Source organism: Amblyraja radiata, chromosome 5 (assembly GCF_010909765.2).
Source record: "Amblyraja radiata isolate CabotCenter1 chromosome 5, sAmbRad1.1.pri, whole genome shotgun sequence".
In the NCBI taxonomy this organism is placed as follows: Eukaryota; Metazoa; Chordata; class Chondrichthyes; order Rajiformes; family Rajidae; genus Amblyraja; species Amblyraja radiata.
Window position 1 is genome coordinate 22420973 of NC_045960.1, and position 13286 is coordinate 22434258.

At 40.4% G+C, this 13286-nt stretch overlaps 1 protein-coding gene across 1 annotated transcript in view; it reads right to left on the minus strand.

Moving 5' to 3' along the window:
* ptk7 (protein tyrosine kinase 7 (inactive)) overlaps positions 1–13286 on the minus strand; it is a 153453-nt gene that overhangs the window by 55769 nt on the left and 84398 nt on the right. Inside the window, exons 4-5 of the mRNA XM_033020727.1 lie at positions 7851–8038; positions 2890–3037 (exon numbers count right to left, since the gene is read on the minus strand). Of these exons, the coding sequence (XP_032876618.1) occupies positions 2890–3037; positions 7851–8038 (336 nt within the window). The remainder of the gene's footprint in view (positions 1–2889; positions 3038–7850; positions 8039–13286) is intronic.

Sequence of the window (13286 nt, forward strand, 5' to 3'; positions counted from 1 at the left end):
TGGACACGTAGCTAGCGGAAGTTGACAAGGCTAGCAAAGGGGATTTATGCGATAAACCAAAGAATGTTTAAACCGTTCAATGTTTCAACACCTCCCACCAAACCCTATCTTGCTCTGTTCCAAAAACAGATACACATTTTTAAACATGAATCTAGATTAAAAGTAATTGATTTGCATGATTTCAACAAATGGACAAGTTATTTCCTGTCCCATTTAACTCCACTAATCCTTTAAAAGGCACCATCCAACACATTTTCAAGCTAAAATAGGAAAATATTTCTGCTTTCAAAGTCAAATCAAAAATTTAGAATGCTCTTTTGTAAACTTTAAATATAATGAAAATGAAAATAAAGTTCAGTGTGTGTACACACACACACACACACACACACACACACACACATATTTGCAGCACTTCATGTGTAAGAAAGAATTGCTGGTTTTAATCGAAGGTAAACTGAAAATGCTGGAGGAATGACTGAAGAAGGGTCACGACCCGAAACGTCACCCATTCCTTCTCTCCAGAGATGCTGCCTCACCCGCTCAGTTACTCCATCATTTTGTGTCTACCATATATATATGGAGACCAGGCAGTTGAGGGATGATCTTATAGAGGTGTATAAAATCATGAGGGTAATAGAGCAAATGCACAGTTTTTTTACCCAGAGGTAATCAAAAACAAGGGCACATGGGCCTAAGGTGAGAGGCGCAAGATTGAATATGAATCTGAGTGATACAGCAAGGAAACAGGCCTTTGGCCCAACTTGCCCATGCCGATCATGGGGCAACTTTTTCACTCAGAGGGTGCTGGGTATATGGAATGAGCATACAGTGGACGTAGTTGAGGCAGATACTTTAACAATATGTAAACGTCACATGGATGGGTAGATGGAAAGGAAAGGCTTAGGGGCCTAACGCAGGCAAATGGGACTAACTTAGATGGGGCTTCTTGGTTAGCATGGACAAGTTGGACCAAAGGGCTTGTTCGCGTGCTGCATGACTCTGGCCCCATAAAATGGAAATGGAGTAATTTTGGCTTTCTCAATGATTGTGAATCTTTAGAATTCGCCAGCCCAGAGTGCTGAGAAGGATTGGTTTTTGAACATATTCAGATCACGATAGATTTTTGATCTACAGAAAGATCAATCGGCAGGAAAAGGGTGATGACATCAGCCCTGACCTAAACGGTACGCACTACTCCAGGTGCATTGTCAATAAATCCCTAAACAATTATAGCAAGACTTTCTCTAACTTTATGCCCCATTCCTTTTGCAATATAGATGCAGCAGATAATTAGGAAGCAGTACCAACATTTCATTTAGCTTCCTAATTGCAGCATTTATTTGCTAACTTCATAACAACATTCAGAAGGCAATTTACTTGAACAATGTACTACTCTTTTTTTTCCACTACTAAAATGGATTAATTCACAATTCCCCACACTAGAGTCGATTGCAAGCCAAGTTCTGAAATATATTGCCCAAAGTGGAGATGAATTTGTCAAATCACCACTACCCAAAATTAAATAAACTGCAAATGCTGGAAATGGAAAATGAAAATAGAAAGTACTGGAGGCACACAGCAGGCCAGGTAGCATTTGTTGCAAACAAAAGTTATTCAGAGGCAAAAAAAGGTTCAAGAGGGATAATGTGCTAATTGCAAGCAAATGGAACAAGCTTGGGTAAGAATCTTGGTCAGCATGGACAAGATGGGTTGGAGAGCCTGTTTCCATGCTGATTAACTCCATGAAATACTTCAGGTCAAAGATCTTTCATAAGAATTGGGAAATGATGCAGTAATTACATTTTGTGTATTTTCAGGCTCATACAGGGAAAGCCATTAAGATCAGATGTTAAGAGGAACAGGCAGTACCTCTGAAACAATCACCATTATCAAATAATCTTTCAGGTATTTGTAGAACTTTATTACTTGAATTGTGAATTTACATTTAATCAGTATGAAGATTTCAAGGCATGAACAGGCATAGATAATGCAAAGCATGTTACTTGTCCATGCAGGATCGGTCCGAGTCAGCATGGATTTACGAAGGGGAAATCATGCTTGACTAATCTTCTAGAATTTTTTCTGGAAGGATGTAACTAGGAAAATGGACAAGGGAGAGTCAGTGGATGTAGTGTACCTGGACTTTCAGAAAGCATTTGATAAGGTCCCACATAGGAGATTAGTGGGCAAAATTAGGGCACATGACTCAAAACGTCACCCATTCCTTCTCTCCAGAGATGCTGCCTCACCCGCTGAGTTACTCCAACGTTTTGTATCTACCTTTGATTTAAACCAGCATCTGCAGTTCTTTCTTAAACATGAAGTGCTGCAAAGTGTGTGTGCAATGTTTACAAGAAGCATATTAAAATTGCAAGGCTACAGCAATCAGGAAAGGATGTTCTGAATCTCTGTTCATGACAAGAGACCAAGATAATCTGATTGAGATATATCAAAATGATAGACGGACATTGTCGGGAAAACTAGACCCCATCAATATATCAATATGAATTCAGTAGAAACATCTTTACCAGAGAGTGGAGCAAACAGTCGAGATCAATTTAAGGGAAAGTTAGACATGAGAGATGATAATTGGATAAGGAAAGATTCAGGATCTTATATAGAATTCAATTGCTGTCAGTGTTTACTTGGGCCAAATAGCCTGTTTCCATGCTATATATTTTAGAATTCAATGATAAGGAAGGGAATTGCAAAACTTTTGAATTGATTATGGTCCTATGGTCCATCCATGGTGTTAAGCAAGTTACCCGGTGGCACACCCTTTGGGTGTCCAAGTGTAGTTAAGAACCAACATGCTTTCCATTTTACTACTCATCTATATTATTTTCCAATGTCAAACATTCAAAATCAAGAACTTAAAAACAACAGTACCGTGTTGAGTTATGAATGATCGTATCATCAAATAACCATTCCTGTACTGGGGGAGGTGTAGCTGTGAATTGACAATGAAACATGGCATCTTCCTTCTTATTCACAATCTGGTCCTGGGGCCGGATCAAAGGTTGTGGAAAACTTGCATCTGAAAAACATTATTGTGCAAATCTTAGATTTTGCTGTGCACAGTAAAACATCACGGTTAATCCATGACTAGTGTTCATTTATTTGGACTGCCAAAATACAGATTTTGAGATTAAACATATATGTAGAGACATTTGCAATATGTGAATCTTTCATAAAAATGTACTTAGCTGCATGAATTACAGATGGGTCTACAGCAGGGATCGGCAACCTACAGCTCCCGGGCCGAATACGCCCCTTAACCTGAAATCACCCGGCCCGCAGGCATATTTTTTTCCCTGTAATCATCCGGCCCGCAGACTTCCATCATCTCCGGTACCACCCTGGCCCGAGGCTGCGGCGCCCAGGTGCGGTGACGAAAGGAGGACTGCGTTGGCGGCCGCAATGGCGGAGCAGCCGAGCAGCGCCGAGCACTGGTCGTACCGCATCCTGCGCAAAGTGGCCGGCACGGCCGAGCATCTTCTGTGTCTGGGCTTCACTGTCGGGATCGGTGTTGTCAATAGGCCGGGGACGAGTGAGTAACTCGGGGTCAGTGTTCCGGGGCGGGATCCATGTGTACACGTGATAGATGTGGCCTGCCATCCACTCACAGACATGCATCCTAGCCCCTATGCAGAACAAGGTTGCCGACCCTTGGTCTACAGAATATATGCCAGCACAATATGGTGCAAGTGAAGGTACTTAGGGATTCCAGTGTAGAAAAGACATTAAAAGGTTCCTCGCGGTTTCAAATAAAATGGGGCAGAATGTAACCATGAGAGATGCAGAATGCAAACACAATTATGATTATATACAACTGTTGTTAGGCATTATGTGGAATAATGGAATCAGTTTCAGGCACAACTTTGTTTTGTTTTGTTTTAACTGGAGTTACACCTGAGATGGAGCAATGGAACCATATTGAAAACCCGGATGACATAGTACAAGATAGAAAGTGATGATTTGAAAAAGTGTTTAAGGTGGGCAGGCAAAAAAAAATGCCCCTACAACAGATAAATTAGGGAGCGGGTAGAATCGAGAGGATATTTCCTTTCAAAAATCTAGAAAAGGGGGACACTGTTTAAAAATAAAGGTTTCCGATTTAATGGGAAGATGAATCTAAACTTAGTGAAGATACCTGTAAAACCCCTGCCCCACCCTACGAGTTCATTCCACGAGTTCTCCCGAGTTTGCCCTGATTCGAACTCGGAGATTTACGGTATTGGCCACTCGTCGGTACTCGGGGCTCTCGTGGACATTTTTCATCATGTTGAGAAATCCTCACGAGTCTTCCAGAGTACCTGCCGTTAGCGCTAAGAAACGTCCCCGAGATCCGACGTACCCGCTACGTTCATTCTCTATGCTTACGAGTTTGATTTTTTTGAAACTCGGGAGAGCTCTTGGAATGAACTTGCACCGTGGGACAGGGCTATAAGGACTTGCAACTTTCTCCCTCAAAGTAGATTATTTTAATATTTTTAAGGCAGATAAATAAATTCTTGATAAGCAAGAATCTTTCTGCCTGTACTTAAAACCTAGCCTCTGTTGATTTTCAATTTCAGAATTATCACAGCTAAGTAACCCCTAACCTCTTGAATACTTAGCAGGAAAGGTGAAAGTTAGCGGGTCAGGCAGCATCTCTGGAGTAAAAGAATAGACGATGTTTTGGGCCAAGACCCTTCTTTAGACTCAAGGGTCACAAAACCCTCTGGTTCCTCCTTGAACAGAGACCCATTCAATTTAACTGCACTAACACTTTCCTCCTCCTGGTGGAACTTGTGCTCACCATCAACTCCTCCTCGACTCCTCTCACTTTCTCCAAGTTACAGGTGTAGCCATGGGTTACATGAGCCCCAGCCCCTGTTACCTGCATCCGTGCAGAACTCGTTGATTTCATTAACTTCACCACTGACTTCCACTCTGCCCTCAAATACACTTGGACCATCTCTGAAACCTCCCCCCCCCCCCCCTTTTCTTGATCCCTCCATCACAAGGGACAGAATATACACTGATGGACAGTATGTCTGAGAACCAGCAGAGGCTCAATGGGCTGTAGGAAGGGTGAAATTGAATTAGAACCAAGAATTAAACTTCAGTAAAAGGGTGCATAAACTTATCGTTTGAAAAGGCTGTAAGGTGACATGATCTAGATCTAACAATCGTGAAAGGGTCAATACAGGTATGCATCACAACTTAAGCTATCTCAATCATATAAGGTCACAAACATAAGTTAGTCTCCTAAATTATTATGCGTATTATTGTAACTTTTGAAAAGACAAGGACTAAGAAGGGATAGTCAGCATGGCTTTGTGCGTGGAAAATCACGTCTGCGAATTTGAATGAGTTTTTTTGAAGAGGTGACCAAGAAGATTGACGAGAACAAGGCAGAAGATATTGTCTGCATGGACTTTAACAAGGTTTTTGACAATATATCATATGGTTAGGTTGGTCCGGAAGGTGATATCACATGGGATCCATGACGAGCTGGTCAATTAGATACAAAATTTGCTTTGTAGATGGAATGAGAGGGAGGTTTTAGAGGGATGTCTTTCAGATTGGAGTCCTGTGACTCGTGATGTGCTGCAGGATTTGGTGCCAAGTCTCATGTTGTTTGTCATACGTACTAACGATCGGGATGCGGTTGTCGGTGATAAGATTAGTAAGTTTGCTCACAACATCAAAATTGGTGGTATGCTGGACAGTGAATAAGGTTGCTTTAAGATTACAAGTTGATCTAGATTAACTGGGAAAGAAAAGGCAGCTGTGAAAAGTGCAACGTGTTGTATTTTGGAAGTTAAATCAAGCCAAATAATGCGCAGTGAATGACAGGGCCCTGTAGAGCATTGTAAAACTGAGAGACCAAGTGATACAGATACACAAATTTGGGAAGACATTTGGGATGTTTGCCTTCATCAGATGGGGCATAGAGTACAAGAGTCGGGACACGATATTGGTGAAAGCACACCTGGAATATCATGTACAGCTTTGGTCAACACACAAGAGGAAGGATGCGATTCAGCTAGACAGGGCACAGAAAAGATTCACAAGAATATTGCCATAACGAGTGGACTTGTGTTATAAGGATTAACTGGATGCACTGCATAGGCTGAGACACTTCCCTGACATCAGTCTGAAGAAGTTCCAAAACGTCACCCAATACCTCTCCAGAGATGCTGCCTGTCCCGCTGAGTTACTCCAGCAGTCTGTGTCTATCTTCGATTTAAACCAGCATCTGCAGTTCTTTCCTACACTTTATGTCTGCTCCACCGCGAAATCTCCTCAAGGTATGTCTACTTTGAAGAAGTTCTCCTCCTCTCTCTGACGATAGTTCAGCTTACACTCCCCTGACATCAGTCTGAAGAAGGGTCTTGCCCCGAAATGTCACCCATTCCTTCTCTCCAGAGACGCTGCCTCACTGAGTTACTCCAGCATTTTGTGTCTATCTTCGATTTAAACCAGCGTCTGCAGTTCTTTCCTACACATTCCCTCAAGTGTGGGCGGCTGAAGAGTAACTTTATAGAGATTTATAAAATCACGAGGAGCGGATGGATGGTCATATGGGCAGGGGAGAAGAAAACAAGACACTGGTTTAAAGTGAGGATAGATTTAAAGGGGCCCCAAGGGGCAAAGTTTGCATACAGAACGTGGTAGATATATGGAATGAGCTGCCAGAAGGAGTGGCAGGGAGCGGATACAATAATAATGTTTAAAGTACATTGAACAAGTTCATGTTTCTGTGCTCTATAATTATGACTTTTCCCAGAAGATGGTTAGAACATACAATATCCAGGTAACAGTCCCCAAGCCATCTATTTTGCCTATATTATGAAACAATGGTTGCTCACAGTTCATACACAACAAAGTCTGACTTAATTTCAGTGACTCAGAGGGAAACAAGTTATATTTGTTACAGGCATAATGGGAGACACAAAGAGTCCATTTGAATTATATCCCTTTTGGCTTTTTTCATGAAATAGCTTTAGCAATAGTACTTTGTGGTGAGTCTGCTTATGTAGAAACTGAGTTCCAAGATACTTCAACAAAATGTAAGGGACATAAGTGGATATTGAGCCAACAGGTCAACTAAAATGGAGGGGGTGGCAAGATGGGGAATTTCTAAGCAGACCTCTTCAGGACTACAGCGGGAGAAACTAATAGGCTCACAAAGGGTATGATAGTGCAGTGTTTTGGTAACTAAACTAATATAGAGGGCTGGAGAGAGAATACATAAAACATGCTCAAATTTTACCCAACACGGAATTCAGTTTTGAAAACCTGGAAAAATAACCTGGCATAAAGAAAGCTGATTACGAAGCCCCAGATTTTCAGAATATCTAATTGACTAAAAAATAGTCTGGTGACATACTAGGATACCTTGTGGAGTGACATATTGGACAAACTGGATAAAGATGACATTCTCACAGATATCCTCCTATGAAGGACAAGAGTAAACCAGATTTATTTCAACTATTTAATGGTTTCTGTGGTCATCTTTATTAAGACTAGTTTTTGTTGTTCCAAATTCCACATTGTTAACAGTTTAAATTCCACCATTTATCCAAGACACTGGTATTTAGCTGCTTTTTCACTACCGTACCTCAAATTGGTTTTCCGTGAAGATTTATCCCATTGTCTCTGCAAATTAATCAACCATTTGATTTGCCTTATTTAATTATCTTATTAACCTTATTAACCAAAGCTCTTATTATTTTCAACATAATGGTGAAAACTATTGGTGTTTATCAGTTTATATATAGATATTAATAACATATCCTGCAACTAAAACCGATTCACAGCAGTTATCTGGACTAGCATATTCAAGGTTCACTACTTACCAATTATCATTAGTGTGAAGTTATCATTGCTGCAAACATTTCCAACTGCGTTCTTTGCACAGCAGTAGTAGACACCATTATCATCAGGACTAGCACTTTTTATGGTCAAACTGTGCTCTCTGGTGTTAAATGTATAATGATTGGTATCTGTTAAATGAATGCCATCTCTGAACCACTGCCAGCTTGGACTAAAATGTGGGGAGGAATAAAACAAGACAAGGAATATATGAAAAACAAGATTTGGATCGGAATGATCCTAGAAAAATATCATGTTACAACATGCTCCTGAACTATTTCAGTTGGTTTAAATAAATAATCAACAAAGTAACACGCCAACTGCAGAAAAGAAATGCATTTAAGATAAACACTATGAAGGAGATTTTTCTTGATAGTAGGCAATTACATATTTGTTTTTGAAGATTGAGTCGCCTGGAACTTGTAGAGGAAGCCGGATACTTGATATCAAGAGTTAGTGACACCATACATTCCCTACTGTCACTGTGAACCACCATGTAAAAATGAAATGTCGGTTTAGGAACTACTACCAATCTGAGGCCATAATAATATTTAGAATAACTACAGTTGGAATTTTTATGGCACAGATGCAGTCATTTGGACCAGAGTTTGTATTCACTTGTGGTGAGGCAATCCAGTCAGTCCCAGTCTCCTGCTCTTCCCGGAGATTTTGATTACCTTTGAGTATTGATCCAATTTCTTGAAAAATTCTCAAATCAATCTGCACCCATAACTCTTTCTCTCCATTCTATAACTAATTAGTTGTAGATGAAAAATGAATTACAAGGAGTTCACAAAGGTCCTTGACACGGTTCCACAAGGCCCCAAGTTGGTGCTGCACTTGATAGTGAGAAGGATTTTGTAAAATGGCCAGAACAATGTCAGATGGAACTTAATCCTGATAAGTGCAAGTCAGTGCACGATGGAGGGACCAATAATGTTAGGCCAGAGATAGTGAATGGTGGGGCTCCATGGAGTCTTGAGGAACAGGGGTCCATGGCGCACGAGCCCAAGAATCTAAAGATGGCAGCACAGGTCTACAGTGTGGTGCAGAACACATGTGGGATATAAGCACTCATTAGCCAGAGAATTGAATACAAGGGCAGGAAGGTTATGGTATAACTTTATAAAACATTGCTTATACAACAGATAGAACACTGTGCATTTATGGTTGTCACATGATTGCATTGGAGAGGGTGCACAGGAAATGTACCCAGCACAGGATGTTGCCTGGGATAGAGTGTTTCAGTTATGGGATTGGGTAGATTTCATGGAGGGGAAGAGGCTAAGGGGGGGCCCGATAGCGGTATTGTAAGTTATGAAATGCACCGAAAGGGTGAATATATTAAATTTTCACCCTTGCAGGGGTAGCTAAAATGAGAAGGCTTAGATATAGGGTAAAGAGAGATCTATAGGGGAACCAAAGAATAACATTTTCATCAAGCGGGTGATTGGAATCTGCACGCACTTCCCAAAGGAGGGTGGAAGCAGGTACTCTTCACTACACAAGGAACTGGTGTGGGCAGGTACTCATTATATTTTAGCTTTGAGCCAAACACTTAAATCATTAAGGCATACATGTTCACAGATTATCACAATCCCCATAATCACAATGATACTTTATTAGCCAAGTATGTTTTGCAACATACGAGGAATTTAACTTGCCAACTCAGTCATACAAATAAAAAGCAACGGAACACACAAAATACATTTTAACATAAACATCCACCACAGTGACTCCTCCACATTCCTCACTGTGATGGAAGGCGAAAATAAAGTGTTGGCAAACAGGTTGAATACTGTTAATTACTTGAGTTGACATGGACCTAGTGGGCCGGTGCCTGTTTTTGTACTTGATGACTGAGAAGCTGTTCCTCGGCCAATGACCTCTTTCTATTTACTGCACCAAAACCTGTCATTATTTTGATGCCTCACTCGCTCCTGAGTTACTCAACAAAGCAACAAACTGTTTTTTCTTCCCCAACAATGGCTGGGTGTTACTTTACATGGAGGCGGATTCTATATGTTAATCACTCTGCAAGGAACTCTTTGGCTATACTCCTAAATTTGGCTTACCAGTTTGAACTTGTACTCCTTTTACTCTATAATCAACAGAGTCTATTTTACTTTTCTGTAGTTAATTTTTTAATCTAATTTTATGACGTGAAACTTAATATTCTGAGAATAGTTTTACTGATCCAATCCAACTGAAGGCGCAAAGCTTTACCTAGCTCAGTGTGAGAAATAATCCCATCACAATATTTAGGTTCAACCTGTTGGCCTTCTCCAACCATTTCCTCTACCCATTTTACTCATTACGGAAGATATTGCCAACTTTGATCAAAGGGCAAAGTGCATAATATCCAATATCTCGATTTCTCAACATGCTCAGCTCAGTTAACTAGTTTGTTCTTCATTGTGTCTTTTTTCCTATCATATTGTGTTCTATACTTGTCTTCAATGGCTTCTCCTGCAGTCCTGCCTGCGAGAATGACCCATGGTTCCATCCTGTGCTTCGTTCAATTCTATTCTCTGCTCAAGTTGCACCATTGACAACTCATACAGTCAGTGTGCTTGTGCACAAACCACAAATATAATATTGTTTCTACCTAGTGGGGTGAGTCTGATGTAGTGTACAGGGGATTTTAATCAAAGCTTTTGACAAATCCCACAGGGCAGGTTCGTCATGCAAGTAAACGGCCAAGAACCCAGGAGCATGGCAGATTAAATCCAAAGTTGGCCCTGAAAAGAAGAATACTGTTGAGGGGTAATTTTATGACTCCTAGCCTGTTTACCAGTCGGGTACTACAAGACTAATTTCTTGTGCTTAGTTTTTTTTTAAATGGCATGTATTAATTTTTATTCAAACATCAAAGAAAGATGAAAGTATGTAGATATAAAAAATGGCTGTCTACGGTATAGTTAAATAAATTCTTGGTATGCAAGTGGGTGAATAAGTTTACCATGGTAGACTGGAATGCAGAGTTGAGACGACAAATCAGATCATGTTATTGTTAAATAATAGGGCAGACTCAAGGAACCACTTTTTCGCATTTTTTCCTTCTGTTTCACCGCTAACTCTTTTAGAACAAAGTCACCTTTGCAATTCCTGTTTTATCTCAGGTTCTACTCCAGCTACTTTAAACTATCTCTACTATTTCCGATGGAGTTATGTCAGTGTGGCAACTTGGAATCGTTGCTATATTAAAGCATGATCAAACAGTTACAATTAATGCCGTTCAATTGAATAGGGAGGTTCGTCATAATTCTTCTCAGCTCCAGGTTACAAATATATAACTGTATAACAGGTTTCCTCAGCTTAAATGTGTGGTAATTGAAATATTGACACCAACTGCCCGGCTAGGAAAATGAAGATTGCTACATGGTAAATGTGCAGCTGGACTACAATGTACATTCGCAAATATACATTGGACATAAAACTTGTCAGAAACCAAAAATATAATTTAACTTAATAGACATTTCAAGATCAATTGTGCTGAGAATGCTTTTGTTGTGTTCTAATCTGATGCCACAGCTGGTGCAAGGGGTCCGTACGTCTTATTTTGATGAAGTAATTTGAGATTTTGAGTTGGAATTAGTGATGGTGGCCTGGATTTGAACGTTTGCTATAATGGCTAACAATGGTTGCTTTTTCGCTCTAAAATCATGTGATCCGGAGGTTATTTGTATAACAAACTGGTAGTTTGTTATACAAAAATCAGATTTTATTCACTTATGACGTAATTGGCTGCATTTAAGTTCCTCAGCTGTCAAGAAGAGATTCAGAAAGCTGGAGTAACTCAACGAGACAGGCAGCATCTCTGGAGAGAAGGAATGGGTGATGTTTTGGGTTCGAAATGTCACACATTCCTTCTCTCCAGAGATGCTGCCTGTCCCGCTGAGTTACTCCAGCTTTTTATGTCTATCTTCGGTTTAAACCAGCATCTGCAGTTCCTTCCTACACAAGAAGAGATTCAACTTGTTCTGTCCAGATCATTAGTCCAAAGCTCTGGATTATATGTGTGAGAAGGAACTGCAGATGTTGGTTTAAACTGAAGATAGACACAAAAAGCTGGAGGGCCTCAGCGGGACAGGCAGCATCTCTGGAGAGAAGGAATGGGTGACGTTTTGGGTCGAGACCTTTCTTCGGTCTGAAGAGAAGGAATGGGTGACGTTTTGGGTCGAGACCCTTCTTCATTCTGAAGAAGGGTCTCGACCTGAAACATCACCCATTCCTTCTCTCCAGAGATGCTGCCTGTCCTGCTGAGTTACTCCAGCTTTTTGTGTCTAGCTCTGGATTATATGATGTTTCCATGCCAGAGCTGGTAGAGTATCACATACTTCAGTATGCCTTTGACCTCCAAGTATCCAGTTCATTGTATCCAATCTCAAATTTCAATCTGTTCCTGCTTTGTGGGATGTTTGCTGACAAGGAGGGAGGATTTAGGTACTGGTATCCTGTTTGGCTATTAGCCCAATCCACTTAGGCGAGCCAGTGAGCATAAACTGCAAGTATTCACCAACAAAAGAAAGTCCTGATAATTTTTTTTAAGAAATTACATTCAAATCAATCCTGAAAGGATTTGAATATTTGCTGCACTTTAAACTTGTGGAACCATTTGTGATTTGCAATGGACATACTGGAAGGTTATCTCGTATTTCATTGATGTAGAGGGTAGAGTGTTAACTTTACTTTAAACTTTAGAGTTACAGCGCAGAAACAGGCCCTTCGGCCCATTGACGTCAACTAACAATCGCTCCATATACTAGCATTATCCTAGACACTAGGGACAATTTACAATTTTACCGAAGCCAATTAACCTACAAACTAGTACATCTTGGGAGTGTGGGAGGAAACCAAATTCATGCGATCACAGGGAGAACGTACAACCTCCATACAGACCGCAACCGTAGTCAGGATTGAACCTGGGTCTCTGGTGCTGTAAGGCAGCAACTGTATCGCTATGCCATTGTGCCGCCCTAGGCACTAGTTTGCATTAAACTTTTGACTTCAGATCGAGCTAGATGAGTTTTTAGACTGTAAAAAGTCTCAAGTTATAGTTAAACATACAAAAAATATTGTCATTTTGCAATTTTGATTATTCTCAAAGCAAATGTTCTAGTTTCATACCAACAATTGCACCCACAGAATTGACAAAACTAAAGTTGGTCAATACAATCAAAATAAATCTTACTCATACCATTAGGCCAAAGGCGCTGCAAATGAGTGGCATTTAACTTATGGTACAATATTGCTGTCATGAATTAATAATAAGATGAAATTGAAAAATCTTCAGCTGCTACATGACAAGCATTATGTGACATGCAAGCCGAGATCATCATGGATCTCAAAAGAGATAATACCATCAACCAGTGTTTATATGGTGGTTAAATGCAGAGGTTATTCACTTGGGAAATGTT